At 38.9% G+C, this 23,860-nt stretch overlaps 2 protein-coding genes across 3 annotated transcripts; both read right to left on the bottom strand.

The window, feature by feature from the left end:
* Positions 1-6,659: 6,659 nt before the first annotated feature.
* LOC140927037 (neuronal pentraxin-1-like) lies at positions 6,660-12,930 on the bottom strand. Of its 2 annotated transcripts, none has more exons than XM_073376699.1 (4): positions 12,838-12,930; positions 9,425-9,505; positions 8,315-8,525; positions 6,660-7,216 (listed from the first exon to the last, which is right to left on the bottom strand). In XM_073376699.1, the coding sequence occupies exons 2-4, from the start codon at positions 9,486-9,488 to the stop codon at positions 6,823-6,825; spliced, it is 669 nt and encodes a 222-aa protein (XP_073232800.1). In that variant the 5' UTR covers positions 9,489-9,505; positions 12,838-12,930; the 3' UTR covers positions 6,660-6,822. The 2 variants fall into 2 exon arrangements, with proteins under 2 accessions (XP_073232800.1, XP_073232801.1); XM_073376700.1 differs by lacking the exon at positions 12,838-12,930 and adding an exon at positions 11,471-11,489.
* A 4,344-nt stretch (positions 12,931-17,274) lies between these two features.
* LOC140927035 (neuronal pentraxin-2-like) lies at positions 17,275-22,023 on the bottom strand. Its single transcript, XM_073376698.1, has 4 exons — positions 21,893-22,023; positions 19,829-19,909; positions 18,875-19,085; positions 17,275-17,834 (listed from the first exon to the last, which is right to left on the bottom strand). Exons 2-4 carry the CDS (start codon positions 19,890-19,892, stop codon positions 17,441-17,443), a joined length of 669 nt encoding a protein of 222 aa, XP_073232799.1. The 5' UTR covers positions 19,893-19,909; positions 21,893-22,023; the 3' UTR covers positions 17,275-17,440.
* Between the last annotated feature and the right edge of the window lie 1,837 nt (positions 22,024-23,860).

The following is a 23,860-nucleotide window of genomic DNA, read 5'->3' as shown; positions in this document are numbered from 1 at the left end:
CTGGCTTTAAATAAGAATCTAACCCGGAAAAACCGCTTAAATGCATTATGTACCAGTGGTGTATATCGAGTACAAAGACGTCTTTATATCAAAATTCAAGGAAAATCTAACCAGATAGTACCTCATTGAATACGGAATATCAAGATGTTTTGGTTTCATTTGTGTGCCACACTTTCAAGTATTTTATTTGCATGATTTATGTGGCTGCTGACAAATGAAAGCAAATGACTAAACCCTATCAAGTCAAATGAAGTTAGATTTCTTGTCTACTCAACAGAAACTATTAACGTAAAAATGGCAGCCTGAAGGTTTGAGAAAATATGACAGCGAATATGGCAACTGCGTTGAAGGTACTTTTGGAATAGTGACGTCTATCTAAGCTCTAGTTTAAAATGTCCGCTTGAATGTGTTGTTTTGTGCAGCCTGGAAACACTAAACAAACGTATTCTGGTTAAACTATTGCAGAATGATTGTTGAACTCAATGCACCAATTTCAGTGTTTTCTCATCCGTTTTTCGAATATCATTTAGCCTCAGCCATCGATATCAGCAAATACAGCTGTAAATAATCTGCTCACCACTGACAAATGGTAATATCTTGCCTAGCAAAGTCCAATATTCAGTGTTTAATTTTGGTTTCTTCCTATTCATTAAAAACGTAAACGGACTTCAAAACCAATAATAGCTTTGAGGTCCTCAAGGAAAGGTGATGTCCAGCACGTCGGCGGTACGTTTTACTGCCATCATCTAAATCTGAACAGTAATTTGCATTTGCCGGAATGTCCTACATATAATGTAAAACATGATCGAGGCTCACATGACATTTCAGATTGGAAATTGAAAGAAAACCTGATGGGCAGGAATATGACCGGGATGAAAAGTTCATGAAGTTATAGATTGAGATGATGGTGTTATTTGAAACAAAAGGATATTCCCATAAACAGTAGCTGATAGACGGCTGAAAAAAGAAAATGAACTTTGGCGGTCATACCACGTATGAAGAATTTTGCCCATTTCAAAAGATACACACAACTATGACGAGCCTCCTTAAAACAGTAAGTTTTATACGTTGCAGAACACAAGAAGTTATAAATTAAATGCCCGCTTATGAACTTTAAAATTGGTAACGAGTCTGGCAATGACAAACGTTCAATCAACTAGACTGGGAAAAAAGAGAAGCAAGCGCACTTTGAATGTGACTGATATTACACTTATTTCGAGAAAGGTTCTCGGAAAAACATGCGCACGCGAATATCCTAATATGGGATATGATCAATACACGGCTGTTCCTGACACTGTAGCTGTCGGACCTACTTTTGTTGCTTTCCTTTAGCACTCGCAAACATACGCCCATGACCTGTCGTGTCATTATTTCAAATTGCTTTGAAGAACAGTGAACTCAAAGCTACCGACAATACCTTTCGGGATTGTCGCGTGCCCTTTTTTTCCGACAACCTTTCTCGAAATAGCTGTATACCAGTATGTCAAAACGAACATCAACAAGACCATATATTAGCAGTCCAGGACCTGAAGTCACGATTCCACTGTCTTTGATTCAAGGAAAAACATTGAAGTCAAGGGAGGCCGAGAGATGAAGCAAAAACGGCAGAAACATGGGGCTTCCCAATCTACGTCAATGATCCTTCATAATAGCGCTATAAATATGCTTCTTACCAAAATAATATTGTAAGGAAAAGGAAATCGGAACCGCCGGTTAAGCGCTTCAACCACATCAATTGGAGAGGAAAATCAAAAATGAGCTGCTCCTCCTGCCGTGGAATTTTAAGTTGAGTATGTAAGCAAAGTAAAAATTATAATGCAATTGATAAAAACTTGTCAATTTTTATGTTTACCTTTTTTATTTTCTACAGTACGCTAATTGTGTCACATATCCCGGTACTTTCCTTGGGTTGAAAGCATCCTCGGAGACCCAGGGGCAGATAGTGCAGGCGAGGGAAAGTCTAAACAGGCGGAAAAATATGGCACGAAGAAAAGTAAAGAACGGCCAGAAGAGCCCCTGGGGACAATGTCTTACCAGACCAGTTCTAAACGGTCGCCGCCGTTCTGGCTTTTGATTGGTGCCAGAAAAACACAAGTTTTCTGACACCAATCAGAAGCCAGAACGGCGGCGACCGTTTGGAACTGGTCTGGTAAGATATTGTCCCCAGGGGCTCTTCTAGCCGTTCTTTACTTTTCTTCGTGCCTTATTTTTCCGCCCGTTTAGACTTTCCCTCGCCCCCACCATCTGCCCCTAGGTCTCCGAGGATGGGTTGAAAGTAGAAAAGTTAAAAACAACAATGTGCATTACGAGTTACCCCGCGACGCGAGGGTTGTCTTGGTTGGAAACCCTGAAGAAGTCGCGGTTTGAGATGTTTTAGGGTTTCTAAATTCAAGGTCAGAAAGGCTTCAGCTTGGATAGCTTGCAAAAGTGTGGACCTCAATGCTGCCACGGGCAACAAAGATCAGACTGTTTAGAGCAACTGTGGAGTCTGTCTTACTCTATGGAAGTGAAACGTGGACCGTGATAAAGTAGCTGGAGAAAAGTGTCAATGGATGCTACACCAGAATGCTGTGGACGGCCCTGAATGTGCACTGGCAACAACATATGAACAACCAGGAACTATATGGGAGCCCCCCAACAGTTAGTGAAACACTCAGTCTACATCAACGATTTACCGGGGGTAATGACAGTAAAATGTGTAGGGTTATTAGTACTCAAGAAGATCTGTCTAGTTTTCAAAGTGACATAGACAAAATTTCAGATCGGTGTGAGATGAATAAGATGAGAATTAATACCGAGAAATGTAAGATCATGCGAATAACCAGGAAAAAGTCACCATTAGTTGGGGAGTATAATATTGAAGGTCAACCTTTGGAAAGTGTTGATGTGTATAAAGATTTAGGATTATTTACTACTAGTAATCTTTCATGGAACCAACACGTAGATAAAATAACTGCTAAGGCTAATAGGGTTTTAGGGTTGGTTAAGAGGACTTGTAGGGACTTAAAGGATATTGATACCATGAACACACTTTATTGTAGTCTTGTGAGACCTTTATTAGAATATTCATGCGAAACTTGGAACCCTCATACTAAACGTAACATTGATAAACTGGAGGCTGTTCAGCGAAGAGCTACCAGATGGATCACTAGGTCTGATGATGATTATGATACTAGACTATCTAAGCTAAAATTGTTGTCATTATCTAATAGGAGGTTCTCTAGAGATGTTACATTTTTTTAAATGTAATTAATGGACATTAATATATTGACATTTCAAATAAGGTCATATTTTGTAAGGACAGAAATACAGGTTTTAACTTGAGGAAAAATGACACACAGGACCTTGTTCCAAATTTTAGTAGAACTGATGGTTTTAAATGTAGTTTTTTTAACCGTGTTGTAGATGAATGGAATGGTTTACCCAATCATATTAGAGAATCAAACAGTATTGCAACTTTTAAAAGAAATGTGTTAAGCTTTATTAAGGATAACTAGAACATTCATATTTCTATTTGTATATATTTTTCTTATATGTTAATTAGTGGGGGCATCCCTAGTATGGCGCATTGGTGCTTTTGGTTGTCTCCTTCTCCACAACTTTTTTTTTTTTCTTTTTTTGTTTGTTTGTTAAAGTAGTGTTAGCTTATTTCATTTCATTATTTGCTTGTTATGCAGTGGAGTGAATCTGTAATAAAGTATAAAGAATGGCTCCCCTAAACGCCCTGAACTAACTACAACAAAGCAGTCTGCTGGTGAGCTTCATGGCCCCGGAGAAATTGGTGGGACAGTCTTTTGAACCCACCATTACTGGATCAAATCGTTTGGTTCAAATCCCACCTTATAACGAACGTGCCAAGATATTTAATCGCATATTAGCTCGCTGGTTAAACATTTTAAACTAGACTTTCCCTCTCAGCAGGAAAACGATTCTGTTGTAAACATCAATGACTTGGCTGTTCAGGAAGATTCTCCTGACATTATAAAAAGCAATGCAGCCCGATGGCAGGCTTCAGAATAATTTCCAAGTTTCCTCGGCACAACAAGGAAGCCATTAGAAACCTTAACATTGAGGTTTTTCGGCATTTCCGTGAACCGCGAACGTCAAGACGACACGTGACCAGGGCCTTGCCGTCAGGTTTGCGGTTTGAGGTTCACGTTTGTACGGCTAGACCACGCTTCAAAGGTGAGTGATTTACCGCAAGGTTTTTTGCACCCTAAAACATCACAATCCCACGTTTGAGAAGAAATACGATTTTTTAGAATTTTTTTTGCATACTGATTATCGAGTTCTATTTCAAGACAATTTCTCAGCTAAAATAGAAGTAGTTGGATGAATGAAAACAAACATGGCCGCCGCAAGCTACCAACAGCGAATCTTAAGTCCCAAATATGGGCAGACGGGTAACGTGAAACCGTTAACCGCAAAACGCAGTTTGTCGTTTGCAGTAAAATGACCAAACCTCAATCTTAAGGTCTCTATTATCTAAATTTGACCGCCGTCAGACTATACCGAGTACTTTCGATCTAACGTGCATGCAGTGTTTACACCGCGCTTGGACTCTTACCTCTTACCTGTAAATTCTCATATGTTGAAATTTGTTTCATTATGTAATGATTTACGTAATAATTTGTTATCAAATCATACTGATGACACTTGATTAACCTTTGTAATCATTGCCTTGTATCATCATTAATAAAAATTGTAGTCCATAAATTTCAACTACATGTAGTCATGCAAATAAAGCTTATGTTCAAATGTTGATGTTCAAACTTCTATAATCCAGTTCTTCTAAGTGAAAATGGCTGGCCTCCTGACTATTATCCAGAGATCGTTTCAGTTAGCAGGACATACTTTAGCAACAATTTCACAGAAACGCAGTGTGGCAGTCCTATCGAAAATAAAAAAAGCGGATTTCGCCAAAACAGGTAAAGACCTTCTTGGTAAAGGTTTGAGTCGCGCCTGAAGGAGCGTACAGGTACAGCTTAAGCAATATCGGAAGCTAAGAAAGTAGGGCACCAGTTTTTCCCCCAAACCGTCAACGTAACGCCCTTTCTTTAACATGTAGAGGGTCATGGAACAAGGGGCGATGGGGAATCCTCCAAGGTCGCTGGCAAACCAGGACCCGTCTGTACATAATAGAAAGCGATGCCTCAAGGGAAGCCTGGGGTGCCCTTTGCAATGGGGTGAGCACAGTCGGCCTATGGAGTCATTCCGAACATTTTCTTCACATAAACTGCTTGGAACTGCTCACAGGCTCTTTTGCAATTGAAGGAAAAATAATGTACTGTTGGCAGGAAGGTAAGGGATTTGCTGCAAGCGAAAGGTATTGACAGATTTCAATATAAGCTTCATTCAGTCCCTAGGGAATCCGCCTCTGCTGCTGCAAGGAGTGGGGTGGCTGTTCGCCACTTTGAGGTTGCACGAGAGACCGGGTCGAGATGGTTGTCAAGTGTATCGTGGCACTGTTTTGGGGACAAATTTGCCGCCTTGTTGAAAATGCGTCCCCAAAAACAGTCCCACAATGCACTTGCATCCGGTCTCCCGCGCAACCTCAAAGTGGCGAATATCCAACATTTCCGCCAGGCCTCCTGGTCATCTCACTCTACTTTCATGCATTTCTGTTATAGACCTATGCAGGAGCCGCCTGCGCTTTGCTGATTGTAAGTAGGTCAGTTCTATCAGCTCCCGAGGAAAGGAGTAGCCTGCCTTTGAACATGCATTGTTACATGGAGTAGAATGTTCAGAAGTATAATGTCAGATTATACAAGGAACGTTAGGTCCTGACGTACAAGATGGGAACGTGAGATGGAAGGAAATAATGCAATCCCACCCACGCCCTTTACCTCTCTGTTTAATGTTTTTATTGTTGTTGTTTTTTGTTGCTGTTTCTCTTTCTCTTTTTTTGCTTTTTTCTCTTTCAGGTTGACGTTTTTGAACTCGTATTTCCTTGTTTTCCTGCAAAATCACTGTATTTGGAGGGAAATAATCCTGTCAAGCGCTCATTTTCAATAACTGGAAAAAACGTGTGGAACCTAATTCCTTCCGACTGAAGAGATACTTCTAAATTCGTTTTTAACTGGCAAATTCCTGGATTTTTATTCTATACTTTTTTGGATAGGGACGACTATATGTTGAAGTCGATGCTTTAGTTCAAATACAACACCCAAGCTCTTCAAAATGTATATGTAACGTATTTAATAGATTAAACTGTTTTTAGCAAACCATTACGCAATGCAGGGTATCTAATTTTTGTTCTCTCCGAAAAGTTATTACATTTAGGTTTTCTTATATTTTCTTTCTTGTCCTCTTCGCCTCCGGCCACGATTAGCTTAAGCTCACCGCGGGTTGCATGAAAAATTTCCTTTCTCCTTTTTAGTTCACTGTAATTTATTAAATGTAAACTATTCAATGTGTAAAAAGGGTGGTGGTGTTGTTATAAGGATGGCATTGCATCGTTACCGTTGGTTTTATGTTTCTCGTATAATCGATCTTATACCCCAGGACAAATGGTGGGGAGTGGATTATTCTGCTCCTGTGTAAAGATAGGGCGATATAAGGATTCGCTGATTAGAGAAATGGATGGGGGTGAGGTTACCCTAATCTTTTTTGCGCATTCTTTTTCCGGAAAGAAACAGAAAATTGAGCAAATGAATATGATAATTGCTCGAGTACAAGGTTTATTGTGATTAAAATTCCTGTTACAGTAAGAGCCCTAATTCTTAAGCACACCAGCAACTAAGACTATGAATAGAAAGTTACCACTACTGCCACAGTATTTCGTTCATTATTTCTTTACTGCTGCGAACACTTTTTGTGAGCTTAGAAGGTACAAGGACATCCTGCTGGAATCCGTAAACGTACGTTGCCTTTTATTCCATATAAGAAATCATACCACTTGTAAACATTTCCTTCCCCTGTCAAGCAGCATTTTGACAACTCATTGATGGTAGAACCTGGTAACACATACGACCACACATTAACATTTGCCAGTCTCCCAACAAACGACTGTTTTGAGTCGAAACCTCCGCCGACATCGTCCTGCTCTTGCCCAAGCATCAAGGAACCCTCAGCATTTATGGTGTAACCTTTCTTGAAGTCTACGCCTGATTTCACAAATACTCCATCTTTGTAGCTTTTCCATTCGCCCTTACTGTTTTCCCAAGTCACACATATCTGATGCCATTTGTTATCGTCTGCAGTTATGCCCACAGACCTGGGACAAAGATCAGGCGACATCAATAACTTATCATTCTTATAATCAGTGATATTACATCCCAAGATAAAGCTTACAACTAAATGGCAACAGTAAAAACATCAGAAATAAGTACGAATACCTCACTACAAATATACAAATATGCGAAAACATGCAATAAAAATTAAAAAAAAATTAAAGTAAATAAATAATGATAATAATAACCGCCGCCTGATTAGCTCAGTTTGGAGAGCGCCGGTCTATCGAAAGGGAGGTCGCGGGTTCAAACCCCAAAAGGACCAACATCCAGGCTCTTTAAACAACTGAGAAGAAAGTGCTGCCTCCGTAATGACATCTGCAAATGGTTATACTAATTTCTAGTCTTCTCGGATAAAGACGAAAAACCGTAGGTTCCGTCTCACAACACTTTCACTCATTTGTTCTTGTGGGACGTAAATAAGCCCGCATCACTATTCGAAAAGAGTAGGGGTGGAGGACCCGGTGGTGTGGCCAACCTTAACGGGTTGTGGGATTGGGTAGGGATGGCACCTCGCATGGGACCTAAGTCCCTTTCGTACACATTCCCTTTAGGTTGGTCTGTGTCCAGGTCTCCAGAACTAAATAAATAGAATAGATAAATAGACAATTTACAGTAACTCAGGCCGAAAAGGATTGGTCGGTAGAATTTAAAAGTTACGCAAGAATTGGCATTGCTCTCACCCTCTGACGGAATAAGGCTACATCCTTATTTTGAGAAAGGGAAAGGGATTGGTCGGCAGAATTTAAACGTTATGCAAGAATTGGCACTGCTCTCCCCTTCCGACGAAGCCAAGTGTTTAAGACCTATGACCCTACCAGCGAGTTAATTGAACGGCGCAAACAATTCCTTCTGACGTTAATTCTCCCTTTTTTTGACTTTAAAACAATTAGAAGTAAAATTCGGGCGTGTCTGCAATGGAAATGCATTGTGTCCCTCTCTTAGTGCCTCAAACTACCAAGTTATATAAATGGCTATGGACCATATATGCGATGGGCCTTTACCCCACCAGGCAATAAACGCTGTATTGCTAGAGGAAAAATGTGGTGCTCTTTCGAGTGAATACAGTATTGCCTACTTACCTATGGTCATTACCAATATACAGGTGAACATCATCTGGATCGAAAATAAGCAACTCATTGTTTAGAGATTTCGTTGGCGCATAGCTGAATGGTGCTGAGTTTCCTGTTGCTGTCTTCATCCACAAACAAATCGTAAATTGTGTTAAACTGCGCATGCCCCAGATATTCACATAATCGGTAACGCCTTGCTTAGGGAACTCCAGGGAGTAATCTAGAGCACAACAAACACACACAATAGGCTATTTCCGAGATGCCCCAAGCCTCTCTTTCAAGGCAAGGCTAAGTGCGTAGCAGAAACTATTGATATGAAAATGGTGTTTTAGTTTTATGCAAATATCGTTTTCACAGGAAATGTTTGGCACTTAGCCTCGTTTTGATAGTGAGAGTTCTTGAGCTCGGAAAAGGTAAAACCTGCAAATACGATCCTTGTACATAATTAAGGGCCTGTTTACATGGAGGTGGGGGACCCCAGGTAGGTGAGGTAACCCGCTTAGGTGGGGTAACCCGCCTGTCCATACAATCTCTCCTTTTAATTTGATCACATTTACATGATAGGTGGGGTAACCCGTCACATGTTACCTCACCTACCTGGGGTCCCCCACCTTCATGTAAACAGGCCCTACATTGAACAGTTACACTCCATATATAAGTGGTAGTTAATGTTTTATCACAGGTATTTTTTCTTTTTCTTTTGTTTCAACTTCATTCGCATACATTACCATACCCAATGACAAAAGAAAAACAAAAATTACCTGAGATAAAAAACAAAAAAGCTAAAACTAAAACTAAAACATACACACTGAAGAATTTGTTTGGTCTAACATTTGAAATGTGTTCCTATATTTTCTTTTAAATCAAGTACATGCATATTATGTTCTCAAGGAAATGATAATTTTTTCTTATTGCAGTCAATCGGACATAAAATACTTAATTGGTATGAAAATTGTATAATTGACAGGATGCTGTCGACATTTACAACTTATTCGCTAACGTTAAGTTTCAAAGCGATAAAGGATGCGCAATCATAATAATAAAACGAACCAGAGAGCCGTGACAGAGCCCCTACAAAGGGACTGGTGTGGAAAAAGCCTGAGAATGTTGTCAACATACCTTCCTGGCCCTTTACAAAGGAGCTGATGAAAGCAACAAAAATGCAAGCAGTCACCCGAAGCATGGCAAAAGTTTGGTCACCTACAAATGAGAAGGCAATTTCAATCAATGAATATTAATATTACTACCACTTTCGAGCTTCCGTGAAAGCATTCCTGTTTGTCTAGACAATCCTTCGCGTTGGTCAGCCTGCGAAAATGTCGGGTTTTTACAGGTCTGTGTTTGTTTCTTGTTCTGCGCGCCAAACACGGCGGTTCTAAAAACAATGCGTCGGCGTTTTATTTTTGCGATGACGTAAAAAAAAAAATTCCTCAGACAGCAACCTTCGATGGTTTATTTCATCCAAGTACTTAGAGCATCCAGTGAACCGTTTTTTGACGACAGTCTACATATTCGTTTTGCAAGTTGTTCATTGTGCTGAGACTAAAGTCAACATAACTCCTCTGAGTTTTGTTGATTTAGTTTCGTCATTAAGATTTCGATGTTACTGTGAAACAAATTATAAACAATGAATTTTGAGTTTATTAAAACAGTAAATCGTTTGAGTGGGAAATATACGTATTCCTTTGTTTCTCGGGTGTTTATCTACCGTGTATGAAAAGCGAAAGAGAACACAAAAATTGATTAGAAATAAAATATGGGGTACAATTTAAGGCAATTCATTTTAAATAAGTTCAAAGGCGAAAAAATAAAGAAAGAATGTATATTTTCAACACTGTGGGCCTCTTTGTCATCTCAACGTGTGCTCAACAAACTTCTTTCTTGTAAGGAGAAAAAAACCGTTCCCTCTGAATTTTCACACACGTTTTCAAATAGAATAAAATTGCATTTTCAACGCTCTTTATTTACTGCAGATGATACCCAATTACCATGCTATATAACAGCTGTTCCTGTATTTCTAACCTCCAAAACAAGAACCTGAAATATCTCGATAACATTGTTAAAGAATTTCTTCAAGCTTCGACGGTAACTATTTGGCTAGAAGAGATAAAGCTTCTATGACTACTTTGGAAAAAATGTCAAGGCAGAAAATTAAAACCGCTATGTCATTATCACACTAGTCATGGCAATTTTCATCTTAAACAAATACAGCTGTTGAGACCATTTTGCAATTACTGAGGTTTCAAACCGTTCGTGATTTTATCCCAATATCTTGTTATTGCCCAAAATAATTAACCAATCCAATATCCTTGATGGAAGTCGGATGAAGAAAGATAGCACAAAATTCGAAAAACAATTTGAGAATAAATTTATTTCTCACTACCAGAGTAAATAGTCCTACCCCATTATTGCAACTCTCCAAAATATCTACAATTGGTTTCATCGTATAAAAATTGAAAACATCAAACAAATATTCCTCCAAAATGCTCTCATAAAAAAAACATTTTGTCACGAAAATATAGCATAAAACCTATGGATGGAAAAGTTTTGTTTTGTTTTCCTCTTCACTGTTCTTTTCATGCAATCCACCTTTTATTGCACTCACCAAGTACATGCGGAATATTGAAAAAAAAAAGATATCTCAAGCAAAATGCAGTTAGTATATACACACTCAGTGATCTTAGGGTTTAAAGCAATCTGATTTGCTTCTATCTCAAACTATTGAACAATATTCACTTTCTAGCAATGGATAATGCGTCGAAGGTAAGAGAAGTCTTAAAGGAATTCGAAACATAATTGTTTTTCGTTTATTTAAGCTGAATTTTTTGTTCGATGTAATGTTAACAACTACTGCTTATTCGAAAAGAGAAAACCATTTTTTTAACCTAGCATTTGCGAACAAGAAAACAAAATTGCCCAAAAAATTTAAAGACGTAAAATTCTGCAAATATTTACCATAACTAGCGTTTGGATCTTTTTTGTTTTTAGTTGGATATTGTAGGTATACCGAGTTAAACAGAATTATGCGAGGCGAAATAAAAGGAACGAAGTTTACTCACAAACCAAGCAAGAGAAATTCACGAACGGCAAAATAGCCAGCAAAATCTGATCATATTCAAAAAAGTAACATCAACTTTTTGCATTTTCCGAATAAGTAACATTTACCTCAAACTCTTGGTTTAATTCCCTACTTCTTCAGAACAGAGTAGCAAATGTAAATGATGCACTGAAGAGTAAGTGGCAATATTTGTAGTTTGTGACTTCAAAGGGCGTTTCCAATGATCTATCGTATCTTAATTAGGTGGGCTACTGCGTTTACAATGTACAGAGCCGCAAATGATCCCGAGAAAAGTAGAGGAATGGAATGGATAATCAACGGTGCTGAGTACTTGAATACCGTCGACTATCTCTCTTAACGAAAATCTCTTTAAAACGGACACCTAGAATTGGTCCCTGTTGACTCTTTTCCTTTTGCAATAAAAAATGATATTGAAATCGCTACAGTAGTAAAAAAAAGTGGCAGCAATCCTGTCACCTGTTAGCAAGTCCAAGTTAGAAAAAGCAAGAGAAAGGAGAAGTAAGCATGTTAAGGCAGACCAGAAACAGGAAGACAGGAAGTTGTGGATTTCGGCTCCAAACGAGCTCGGAAGGCTGACACTAGTAAGACCGCAAAGTGTGTGATATGTAACGCAGATGATGAGAGCCACCTATACAGTTTCTGTACATTGAAAGCCGACAGAAACCTAAGACGTTTTGCCGGCGATTTGCAGGACTATTAGTCCGTGGGCCAGCCCGTGAACCCCCCCCCCCCCCACCCCTAGGGGGATTTTGCAGACATATACCGTTTGAAAGCTTAGGGCAAGGAGATTCCAAATCGGGTATTTTTGCAGTTGTTAAGTTGCTGTACGAGGACCGAAATACCAGAGGGTACCCACACCATGGGTTTTAAAGAAAATGATAAAAAAAAATAAAGCAATAGATAAAGCAATATGAAATTGTGTCTTTTTACTTACTGCTGTCATCTCTACAGAAATTTGCATCCGGACACCGTATATAAGCACTAAACTAGGGTACTGGGCATGTCGTAAATTTTAGTAGGACAAAACCAAATACTGTTTTGTGAATACACCTAATTGCAATAAGGTTGTCATAGAATAAATCAAAAACGAAAAAGGTAAATAGGAATTAATTAGCATGTAATTATCAGCTTGCAACACTCAGAACACAAAGGCTTATAGCTGAATATTAATCAAGTAATATGAGAGAAATCATTTGCATCAGTTTCTTGGTGTCATTCTAATGCAATTCGAGGCTGATTCATCTAGCGAATTTCAAACGTACACGAATTACAAAGGTAAATCGGATAACTACCAAAGAAATAATGGCTCCATTTTTTTCAATAAATATAGCCTGGGGTAAATTCGCCCTGAGTGCACAACACCATCTGATCACAATTTTCAAGCAACAAATCAGGGGCGTAGGCAGGACTTTTCATCGCAAGACGGTAAGGGGGTCCTCCGCCAGTTCGTCACCTGAGCCACAAACCAAGCTTCGTTTGTCAGGACATAATAGATTGGCGACTGAAAGTGCGACAACTGAGACATAACATTGCTCGCGTCAATTTACCTTTTTCCTTTTCGAATTGTGCGACTTCTGTTGATGGAGAATGTTGGCTCTAAAATGACTGAGGCGCCTGTCTATCTTACAGGGCCGAATTACAGAATTATCTCTTGTTATTGTGAAGGAATTCTTAAATAATTGTTAAATAATTAAGATACGCAAATGTAAATCACATGGCTAATTTATTCCTATTTGGCTTTTTGCTTTTTTCTACGACAACGTTATTGCAATTTGGTGTACATATACCGTAAAATTCCGAAAATAAGCCCTGGGGCTTATATTTTTTAAAGGCCCTTTTGAGGGGCTTATTTTTGGAGGGGCTTATATTCGGAGGGAAATTTGCGTTTCAAAACCGATTGGGTTAGCCTCATAGCTGGAAGTAAATTTACCGGTTTTGCTTTGCTTTACTTTGTATTTGAGAGCAATTTTCCAAGTACAAGCCCCCAAGGGGCTTATATTTGGAGGGGAGATTTAACGAAGGGTTTTTTGCGTTACCAGTTTGGGGGGGTTATATTTGGAGGGGCTTATTTTCGGAATTTTACATACCTCTTATTAGCCGAGTTTTCGGTCCGTACTGTAAATTACGGACCGAGTTTTTTTTCCATCGCGCTTCGCGCTTGGTAATTTACAGTACGGACCGAAAAAACGAGGGTAATAAGATGTTTATTATATGGCTTCTTCCTGTTTGGGGGACCGGAAACAAGTGTAGGACGCACGATTTGACAGCCATTTGACAGGTGTCAAAAAAGAAAGTTTTTATTGGCGCACGAAAACAATAGCACATAACAAGGGCTTTACGAGAAAGTAAAAACAAATTCGCCATGTTAAGAAAAGTTCATTCAGTCAAAACTAAGAGCACTGTAAGTTTTAGCTCGTTAATGTAATGCTCGAGTATTTTGGAAACCGGACACTGTGTTTGTCTAGAAGTCGTTTCCACGACTTCTTGTCTAGAAGTCGTTTCAATCCCACGTTTGAGACGAAATACGACTTTTTAGAACTCTTTTGCATACTGATTATCGAGTTCTATTTCAAGAAAACGTAATTTTGAAGACAATTTCTCAGCTAAAATAGAAGTAGGTGGATGAATGAAAACAAACATGGCCGCCGCAAGCTACCAACCGCGAATCTTAAGTCCCAAATATGGGCAGACGGGTAAAGTGAAACCGTTAACCGCAAACCGCAGTTTGTTGTTTACAGTAAAATGACCAGACCTCAATCCTAAGGTCTCTATTATCTAAATTTGACCGCCGTCAGACTACAACGAGTACTTTCGACCTAACTTGCATGCAGTGTTTACACCACGTTTGGACTCTTAACTCTTACCTGTAAATTCACATATGTTGAAATTTGTTTCATTATGTAATGATTTACGTAATAGTATCATAGGTGACGAATCACTCCTTAATTTTGGTGCGAAATTTCAGCGTTAATTCGTAATTTCACATGTGAAATTACAAAATGCCATGGCAACCTTCCGTACGTCTCAGTGTCAAGATGTCGACGAAGTTTTAAAATACCGTGAATGAAGATGTCAGGGCACAAAAAGATGCTTTAGAAAACCTGAACACACAAGAGAATATCAAGAAGGATTCTAACAGGTATTTTACCGAAAAAGTCTGAAAAATTCTAAACTTTATAAGCCAAATTTAAGGTCTAAACATTTGAGCGAGTCAGAGTTCTCGATCGATACGATCCAGGATAAACATGTCAAAAATCCAAGATTACTAACGTAATTTGTCACAGGTAATCAAATGGTATACTCGTAAAATTAGGGAATAGTTTCACTTGCGTTTTGTCCAAATCCTAATAATTTCCCGAGCCTTTAGGCTGGGACAAAACACGCGTGAAATTATTCCCTAATTTCACTCGTCACCATTTGATTACACAAACCACAGGGCGCCCACACAATCTGTTTGGGTAGCCGATTGTTATTTTATAGTAAATGTACTGGATTTACCGTTTGCTTCACCTATAGCGATATATCGCTAACTATGTATATAAATCAATGATAAATAAACGTTGAATTACCTTGCCTGTGGTGTATAGTCGTCCTTTTGCCTCAAAAGCGGTTTTTTGAGCGATTTTGAATGAATTTGAGTTCGCCGAAAATCCATCCAAACGGCCCGGAGCTAGCCCTCGAAGAAAATCAAAATCCCACAGTATTCGAGCTACTGGAATGCGTAGCAAGATTCATACGTGCCAGCCACAAACCGTCCCTCTGGTTGCCTCTTTTTGATTGGATGTCGTTAAACAACAAACGCTTACCAAGTCTTCTTCATCAGTTATTATTTAACCATTTGTTTAACGACATCCAATAAAAAAAAGGCAATCAGCGGGACGGTTTGTGGCTGGCACGTATGAATCTTGCTACGCATTCCAGTAGCTCGAATACTGTGGGATTTTGATTTTCTTCGAGGGCTAGCTCCGGGCCGTTTGGATGGATTTTCGGCGAACTCAAATTCATTCAAAATCGCTCAAAAAACCGCTATAGTCATGCAAATAAAGCTTATGTTCAAATGATGATGTTCAAACTTCTATAATCCACTTCTTCTAAGTGAAACTGACTGGCCTCCTGACTATTATCCAGAGATCGTTTCAGGTAGCAGGACATACTTAAACAACAATTTCACAGAAACTCAGAGTGGCAGTCCTATCGAAAGAGAGTAGGGCACCAGTTTTGCCCCCAAACCGTCAACGTGACGCCCTTTCTTTAACATGTAAAGGGTCATGGAACAAGGCGCGATGGGGAATCCTCCATTGTCGCTGGCAAACCAGAACCCGTCCGTACATAATAGAAAGCGATGCGTCAAGGGAACGCTGGGGTGCCCATTGCAATGGGGTGAGCACAGTTGGCCTATGGAGTCATTCCGAACATTTTCATCACATAAACTGCTTGGAACTGCTGACAGGCTCTTTTGCAATGAAAGGGAAAATAAAAGCTGTCCTTGTTAATAGTTCAACCTCATAAACCTGTTTCGACTTGTACTGTTGGCAGGAAGGTAAGGGATTTGCTACAAGCGACAGGTATTAACAGATTTCAATGTAAGCTTCATTCAGTCCCTAGGGCATCCACCTCTGCTGCTGCAAGGAGTGGGGTGGCTGTTCGCCACTTTGAGGTTGCACGAGAGACCGGGTCGAGATGGTTGTCAAGTGTATTTTGGGACTGTTTTGGGAACAAATTTGCCGCCTTGTTGAAAAGGCGTCCCCAAAAACAGTCCCACAATGCACTTGCACCCCGTCTCCCGCGCAACCTCAAAGTGGCGAATATCCAACATTTCCGCCAGGCCTTCTGGTCATCTCACTCTACTTTCATGCATTTCTGTTATAGACCTGTGCAGGAGCCGCCTGCGCTTCGCTGATGCAAGTAGGTCAGTTCTATCAGCTCCCGAGGAAAGGAGTAGCCTGCCTTTGAACATGCATTATTACATGGAGTAGAATGTTCAGAAGTATAATGCCAGATTATACAAGGAACCGTAAGTCCTGATGTGCAAGATAGATTAGACGAGGAACGTGAGATGGAATGAAATAATGCAATCTAACCCACGCCCTTTACCCCTCTGTTTAATGTTTTTATTGTTGTTGTTTTTGTTGCTGTTTCTCTTTCTCTTTTTTGCGGCTTTGTTCTCTTTCAGGTTGAGGCTGTTGAACTGGTATTTCCTTGTTTTCCAGCAAAATCACTGTATTTGGAGCAAAATAATCCTGTCAAACGCTCATTTTCAATAACTGGAACAAAAGTGTGTAACCTAATTCCTTCCGACTGAAGAGATACTTCTAAATTCGTTTTTAACAGAAAAATTCCAGGATTTTTATTCTACACTTTTTTGGATAGGAACGACTATATGTTGAAGTCAAATACAACACCCAAGCTCTTCAAAATGTATATGTAACGTATTTAATAGATTTAACTGTTTTTAGCAAACCATTACGCAATGTAGGGTATCTAATTTTTGTTCTCTCCGCAAAGTTATTACATTTAGGTTTTCTTATATTTTCTTTCTTGTCCTCTTCGCCTCCGGCCACGATTAGCTTAAGCTCACGGCGGGTTGCATGAAAAATTTCCTTTCTCCTTTTTAGTTCACTGTAATTTATTACTTGTAAACTGTTCAATGTGTAATAAAGGTGGTGTTGTTGTTATAAGGATGGCATTGCATTGTTACCGTCGGTTTTGTTTCTCGTATAATCGATCTTATACCCCAGGACAAATGGTGTGGAGTGAATTATTCTGCGCCTGTGTAAAGATAGGGCGATATAAGGGATTCGCTGATTGGAGAAATGGATGGGTGTGAGGTTATCCTAATCTTTTTTGTGCATTCTTTTTCCGGAAAGAAACAGAAAATTGAGCAAATGAATATGATAATTGCTCGAGTACAAGGTTTATTGTGATTAAAATTCCTGTTACAGTAAGAGCCCTAATTCTTAAGCACACCAGCAACTAAAACTATGAATAGAATTTACCACTACTGCTACAGTATTTCGTTCATTATTTCTTTATTGCTCCGAACCCCTTTTGTGAGCTTAGAAGGTACAAGGACATCCTGCTGGAATCCGTAAACGTACGTTGCCTTTTATTCCATATAAGAAATCATACCACTTGTAAACATTTCCTTCCCCTGTCAAGCAGCATTTTGACAACTCATTGATGGTAGAACCTGGTAACACATACGACCACACATTAACATTTGCCAGTCTCCCAACAAACGACTGTGTTGAGTCGAAACCTCCGCCGACATCGTCCTGCTCTTGCCCAAGCACCAGGGAACCCTCAGCATGTATGGTGTAACCTTTCTTGAAGTCTACACCTGATTTCACAAACACTCCATCTTTGTAGCTTTTCCATTCGCCCTTACTGTTTTCCCAAGTCACACATATCTGATGCCATTTGTTATCGTCTGCAGCTATGCCCACTGACCTGGGACAAAGATGAGGCGACATTCTTATGATCAGTGACATTGCACCCCAAGATAAAGTTTACAACTAAATGGCAAACGGTAAAAAAAATCAGAAATAAAATACAAATATACAAATATGCGAAAATATGGAAAAAGAATTTTAAAAAAATGAAGTAAATAAATAAATAAGTAATAATAATAATAATAATAATAATAATAATAATAATAATAATAATAATAATAATAATAACCGCCGCCTGGTTAGCTCAGTTGGGAGAGCGCCGGTCTATCGAGCGGGAGGTCGCGGGTTCAAACCAAACCCAGCAGGACCAACACCCAGGCTCTTTAAATAACTGAGAAGAAAGTGCTGCCTCCGTAATGACATCTGCAAATGGTTATACTAATTTCTAGTCTTCTCGGATAAAGACGAAAAACCGTAGGTTCCGTCTCACAGCACTTTCACTCATTTGTTCTTGTGGGACGTAAATAAGCCCGCATCACTATTCGAAAAGAGTAGGGGTGGAGGACCCGGTGGTGTGGCCAACCTTAACGGGTTGTGGGATTGGGTAGGGATGGCACCTCGCATGGGACCTAAGTCCCTTTCGTGCACATTCCCTTTGGGTTGGCCTGTGTCCAGGTGTCCAGAAAAGCAACTAAATAAATAGAATAGATAAATAGACAATTTACAGTAACTAAGGCCGAAAAGGATTGGTCGGCAGAATTTAAACGTTATGCAAGAATTGGCACTGCTTTCCCCTTCCGACGTAGCCAAGTGTTTTAGACCCATAACCCTACCACCGAGTTAATTGAACGGCGCAAACAATTCCTTCTGACGTTAATTCTCCTTTTTTTTTTACTTTAAAACAATTAGAAGTAAAATTCGGGCGTGTCTGCAATGGAAATGCATTGTGTCCCTCTCTTAGTGCCTCAAACTAACAAGTTGTATAAATGGCTATGGACCATATATGCTATGGGCCTTTACCCCACCAGGCAATAAACGCTGCATTGCTAGAGGAAAAATGTGGTGCTCTTTCGAGTAAATACAGTATTGCCTACTTACCTTCTGTCATTACCAATATACAGGTGAACATCATCGGGATCGAAAACAATCAACTCATTGTTTAGAGATTTCGTTGGCGCATAGCTGAATGGTGCTGAGTTTCCTGTTGCTGTCTTCATCCACAAACAAATCGTAAATTGTGTTAAACTGCGCATGCCCCAGATATTCACATAATCGGTAACGCCTTGCTTAGGGAACTCCAGGGAGTAATCTAGAGCACAACAAACACAGACAATAGGCTATTTCCGAGATGCCCCAAGCCTCTCTTTCAAAGCGAGGCTAAGTGCGTAGCAGAAACTATTGATATGAAAATGGTGTTTCATTCTTTTGCAAATCTCATTTTTACAGGAAATGTTTGGCACTTAGCCTCGTTTTGATAGAGAATTCTTGAGTTAGGAAAAGGTATAAACCTGCAAATACGATCCTTGAACATAATAACCTGTTTGACTAAATTGAACAGTTACACTCCATATATAAGTTGTAGTTAATTTTTTATCACAGGTATTTTTTTCTTTTACTTTTGTTTCAACTTCATTCGCATACATTACCATACCCAAAGACAAAAGAAAAACAAAAATTACCCGAGATAAAAAACAAAAAAACAAAACAAAACAAAATAAAACTGAAAACTAAAACATACTCACTGAAGAATTTGTTTGGTATGACATTTGATACATGTTCCTATATTTTCTTTTAAATCAAGTTCATGCACATCATGTTCTCAAGGCAACGATAATTTTTTCTTATTTCTGTCAGTCGGACATAAAATACTTAATTGGTATGAAAATTGTATAATTGACAGGAGGCTGTCGACATTTACACCTTATTCGCTAATGTTAAGTTTCAAAGTGATAAAGGACGCGCAATCATAATAATAAAACGAACCAGAGAGCTGTGACAGAGCCCCTACAAAGGGACTGGTGTGGAAAAAGCCTGAGAATGTTGTCAACATACCTTCCTGGCCCTTTACATAACAGCTGATGAAAGCAACAAAAATGAAAGCAGTCACCCGAAGCATGGCAAAAGTTTGGTCACCTACAAATGAGAAGGCAATTTCAATCAATGAATATTAATATTACTACCACTTTCGAGCTTCCGTGAAAGCATTCCTGTTTGTCTAGACAATCCTTCGCGTTGGTCAGCCTGCGAAAATGTCGGGTTTTTACAGGTCTGTGTTTGTTTCTAGTTCTGTGCGCCAAACACGGCGGTTCTAAAAACAATGCGTCGGCGTTTTATTTTTGCGATGACGTAAAAAAAATCCTCAGACAGCAACCTTCGATGGTTTATTTCATCCAAGTACTTAAAGCATCCAGCGAACTGTTTTTTAACGACAGTCTACATATTTGTTTTGCAAGTTGTTCATTGTGCTGAGACTAAAGTCCACAGAACTCTTCTGAGTTTTGTTGATTTAGTTTTGTCAATAAGAGAAATATTCCATTACGATTTCGATGTTACTGTGAAAAAAATTTTAAACAATGAATTTTGAGTTCATTAAAACAGTAAATCTTTTGAGTGGGAAATATACGTATTCCTTTGTTTCTTAAGTGTTTATCTACCGTGTATGAAAAGCGAAAGAAAACACAAAAATTGATTTGAAATAAAAGATGGGGCATAATTTAAGGCAATTCATTTTAAATAAGTTCAAAGGCGAAAAAATAAAGGAAGAATGTATATTTTCAACACTGTGGGCCTCTTTGTCATCTCAACGTGTGTTCACCAAACTTCTTTCTTGTAAGCAGAAAAAAGCCGTTCTCTCTGAATTTTCACACACGTTTTCAAATAGAATAAAATTGCATTTTCAACGCTCTTTATTTACTGTAGATGATACCCAATTACCATGCTATATAACAGCTGTTCCTGTATTTCTAACCTCCAAAACAAGAACCTGAAATATCTCGATAACATTGTTAAAGAATTTCTTCAAGCTTCGACGGTAACTATTTGGCTAGAAGAGATAAAGCTTCTGTGACTACTTTGGAAAAAATGTCAAGGCAGAAAATTAAAACCGCTACTTCATTATCACACTAGTCATGACAATTTTCATCTTAAACAAATACAGCTGTTGGGACCATTTTTCAATTACTGAGGTTTTAAACCGTTCGTGATTTTATCCCAATATCTTGTTATTGCCCAAAATAATTAACCAATCCAGTCTCCTTGATGGGAGTCGGATGAAGAAAGATAGCAGAAAATTCGAAAAACAACTTGAGAATAAATTTATTTCTCACTACCAGGGTAAATAGTCCTACCCCATTATTGCAACGCTCCAGAACATCTACAATTGGTTTCATCGTATAAAAATTGAAAACACCAAACAAATATTCCTTCAAAATGCTCTCATAACAAACATTTTGTTACGAAAATATTCCATAAAACCTATCGATGGAAAAGTTTTGTTTTCTTTGCCTCTTCACTGTTCTTTGCATGCAATCCACCTTTTATTGCGTTCACCAAGTACATACGGAATATTGAAAAAAAAAAAAAAAAAGATATCTCAAACTAAATGCAGTTAGTATATACACACTCACTGATCTTAGGGTTTAAAACAATCTGATTTGCTTCTATCTCGAACTATTGAACAATATTCACTTCCTAGCAATGGATAATGCGTCGAAGGTAAGAGAAGTCTTAAAAGAATTCGAAACATAATCGTTTTTCGTTTACTTAAGCTGAATTTTTTGTTCGATGTAATGTTAACAACTACTGCTTATTCGAAAAGAGGCCATTTTTTTAACCTAACATTTCCGAACAAGAAAACAAAATTGCCCAAAAAATATTTTACAACGTAAAATTCTGCAGAAATTTACCATAACTAGCGTTTGGATCTTTTTTGGTTTTTAGTTGGATATTGTAGGTATACCGAGTTAAACTGAATTATGCGAGGCGAAAGAAAAGGAACGAAGTTTACTCACAAACCAAGCAAGAGAAATTCACGAACGGCAAAATAGCCAGCAAAATCTGATCACAGTCAAAAAAGTAACATTAAGTTTTTACATTTTCCGAATAAGTAACATTTACCTCAAACTCTTGGTTTAAATCCCTTCTTCAGCAGAACAGAGTAGCAAATGTAAATGATGCACTGAAGAGCAAGTGTGCAATATTTGTAGTTTGTGACTTCAAAGGGCGTTTCCAATAATCTATCGTATCTTAAGGTGGCTCGATACAGTTTTTCAGGGCCAATACCTCCCAAGTTTGAGCATAAACTACGTCGCCATAAACAAAGTTTTGGAAAAATTGCCACCACAGTTGTATTAGATGAAGATGAAAATTTGTTATGATCAGGGTTGCAACGGCATCGGAGTTGTGATAGCAACGAAATGAGTACACTATCGCAGCTATCGGGAAATTACTTTAATCCCAAAGAGCTGCAATCTTTTAAAGAACATTGCTGTCAGAAGTACATTCCAGTGCATTGTCCATGGAGATAATTGTGTGAATCTGCGCTAATGTGTTTTGCAATATGTTATTTATTGATTCCCCTCACTTGTTTTTTGTATGCATGTCAGGTCCAAATGGAAAATAGAAATTTTAAAAGTTACACAGAGCAAGACCTGGTGAATAAGGGGCCGATCGTTTATTAGGTCCCGGGGGGGGTGGGGGGGGTGGGGTGGTACAATTTTTGAAAAGGGTTAATTTTGGGGGGTCAATTTTGAAAATGTACAAAGTGTGAGGGGGGTCGAAATTTTAAGACACAGGATTGACATTATAACTTGTAGTTGTTAAGACATATCATAGTTGAAACAAAAACAAAAAACACTTTTCCTTCATTAGTAAACCAAAAAGTCGCGCTGACGACTCTGTCGGCTACAACATTCTACCCGCACAGAATTATTGTGCCCACTGTATTTATGATCACAGATCACGCCCTCGCCTTCGTGGCAGCCTGGTTGCTCAGCGGGTCAAAATGGCAGCTTTTGAAAGTGAAGAGGTCATAAATATGGATGAAGAAATCGAAAAAAGAATTGAAGACAATATTTTGCATAGTGGTTTGCGTGCCTGGCTGAAAGAAATTAACTTACTGGAGTATTAAGGGAAGTTTTTAGAGAATGGGTACGATGACCTGGACCAGTTATGTTCAATGACAGGGGAAGATTTGGCTGAAGTTACCAGTGATGTCGGTTTAGTCGAAAAGAAGGGCTATCTGAAACGATTTTATGCAGGCGTTGAAAAACTTAAAAACTGCGAAAAAATGCACTGCTGCTCTAGATTGTACAGAAAGCGTCCCAGGTATTAAAATAGAATATGGTATAGTAAGCTTTCATAAATTGTAATAAAACTCTAATCTCTTACTAATCGAGTCATCTTAAAACTTGGTCTGGGAAAGGTGGGGGTACATTTTAAAAACTCTGATCGCCAAGGGAGGGGGGGGGGTACAATTTTCATATGAAATTATTTTAGGGGGGTACAGTTTTCATACACCACACTTTTCTGAGATATTGCGCATTTGGCGAACAAGAGTTCGACTAAATCGCCGTCATCCTTAATTGATATCACTTTACCATCCATTTCATCGACTGCGGGCAGCGAAACGTTCGAAGCAACTGCTGAGGCTGAATTATCATCTACTCGGCCCCCATCTACTCTTTATTCAAACGGAGTTACATCGTGTAACGGCTGTGTCTGCCTGATAGGAAGCCATTAAGAAGATGGAAAACAAACTGTCAAATTTGAAAAACGTTTGGATGAACTAGACTCAAAATTTGCATCGAACTCAAATGCAAATCAGACTGCAGAAGTCACAGTGCGTGAAAACGACAAGAATGCAATCAGCAGTGAACAGGTTATTATCCAAGAAATTAGGCAATCCGAGGCAAGAATAGTACAGAGTCTCCGCAACCTTGAATGTCGGCCTGGTGAAGTTGTTCAAGAAGTTTTAAAACCATCTGTACATGAAGAAGCCCATCAAGTAGAAAACCAAGATGTTGAAACCTACGAATCCACAAGTGTTAATGGCAATCATGAAGCCAGCGTTAAAAGTCTCGAGGG

The sequence above is a fragment of the Porites lutea genome, chromosome 2, assembly GCF_958299795.1.
Source record: "Porites lutea chromosome 2, jaPorLute2.1, whole genome shotgun sequence".
Lineage (NCBI taxonomy): Eukaryota > Metazoa > Cnidaria > Anthozoa > Scleractinia > Poritidae > Porites > Porites lutea.
Note: the sequence above shows the minus strand (reverse complement) of the source record. Positions and strands in the feature narration are given on the sequence as shown.

What these genes read in the sequence shown, in the direction of transcription:
- LOC140927037 (XM_073376699.1), bottom strand. Translation starts at nt 9,488, where the DNA reads ATGCTTCGGGTGACTGCTTGCATTTTTGTTGCTTTCATCAGCTCCTTT. An exon ending in CTTTGTAAAGGGCCAGGAAG is followed by an intron (nt 8,526 to 9,424) that starts GTATGTTGACAA and finishes GTTGTGCTCTAG; the next exon opens with ATTACTCCCTGGAGTTCCCT. An exon ending in TATATTGGTAATGACCATAG is followed by an intron (nt 7,217 to 8,314) that starts GTAAGTAGGCAA and finishes TCTTTGTCCCAG; the next exon opens with GTCTGTGGGCATAACTGCAG.
- LOC140927035 (XM_073376698.1), bottom strand. Translation starts at nt 19,892, where the DNA reads ATGCTTCGGGTGACTGCTTTCATTTTTGTTGCTTTCATCAGCTGTTAT. An exon ending in TTATGTAAAGGGCCAGGAAG is followed by an intron (nt 19,086 to 19,828) that starts GTATGTTGACAA and finishes GTTGTGCTCTAG; the next exon opens with ATTACTCCCTGGAGTTCCCT. An exon ending in TATATTGGTAATGACAGAAG is followed by an intron (nt 17,835 to 18,874) that starts GTAAGTAGGCAA and finishes TCTTTGTCCCAG; the next exon opens with GTCAGTGGGCATAGCTGCAG.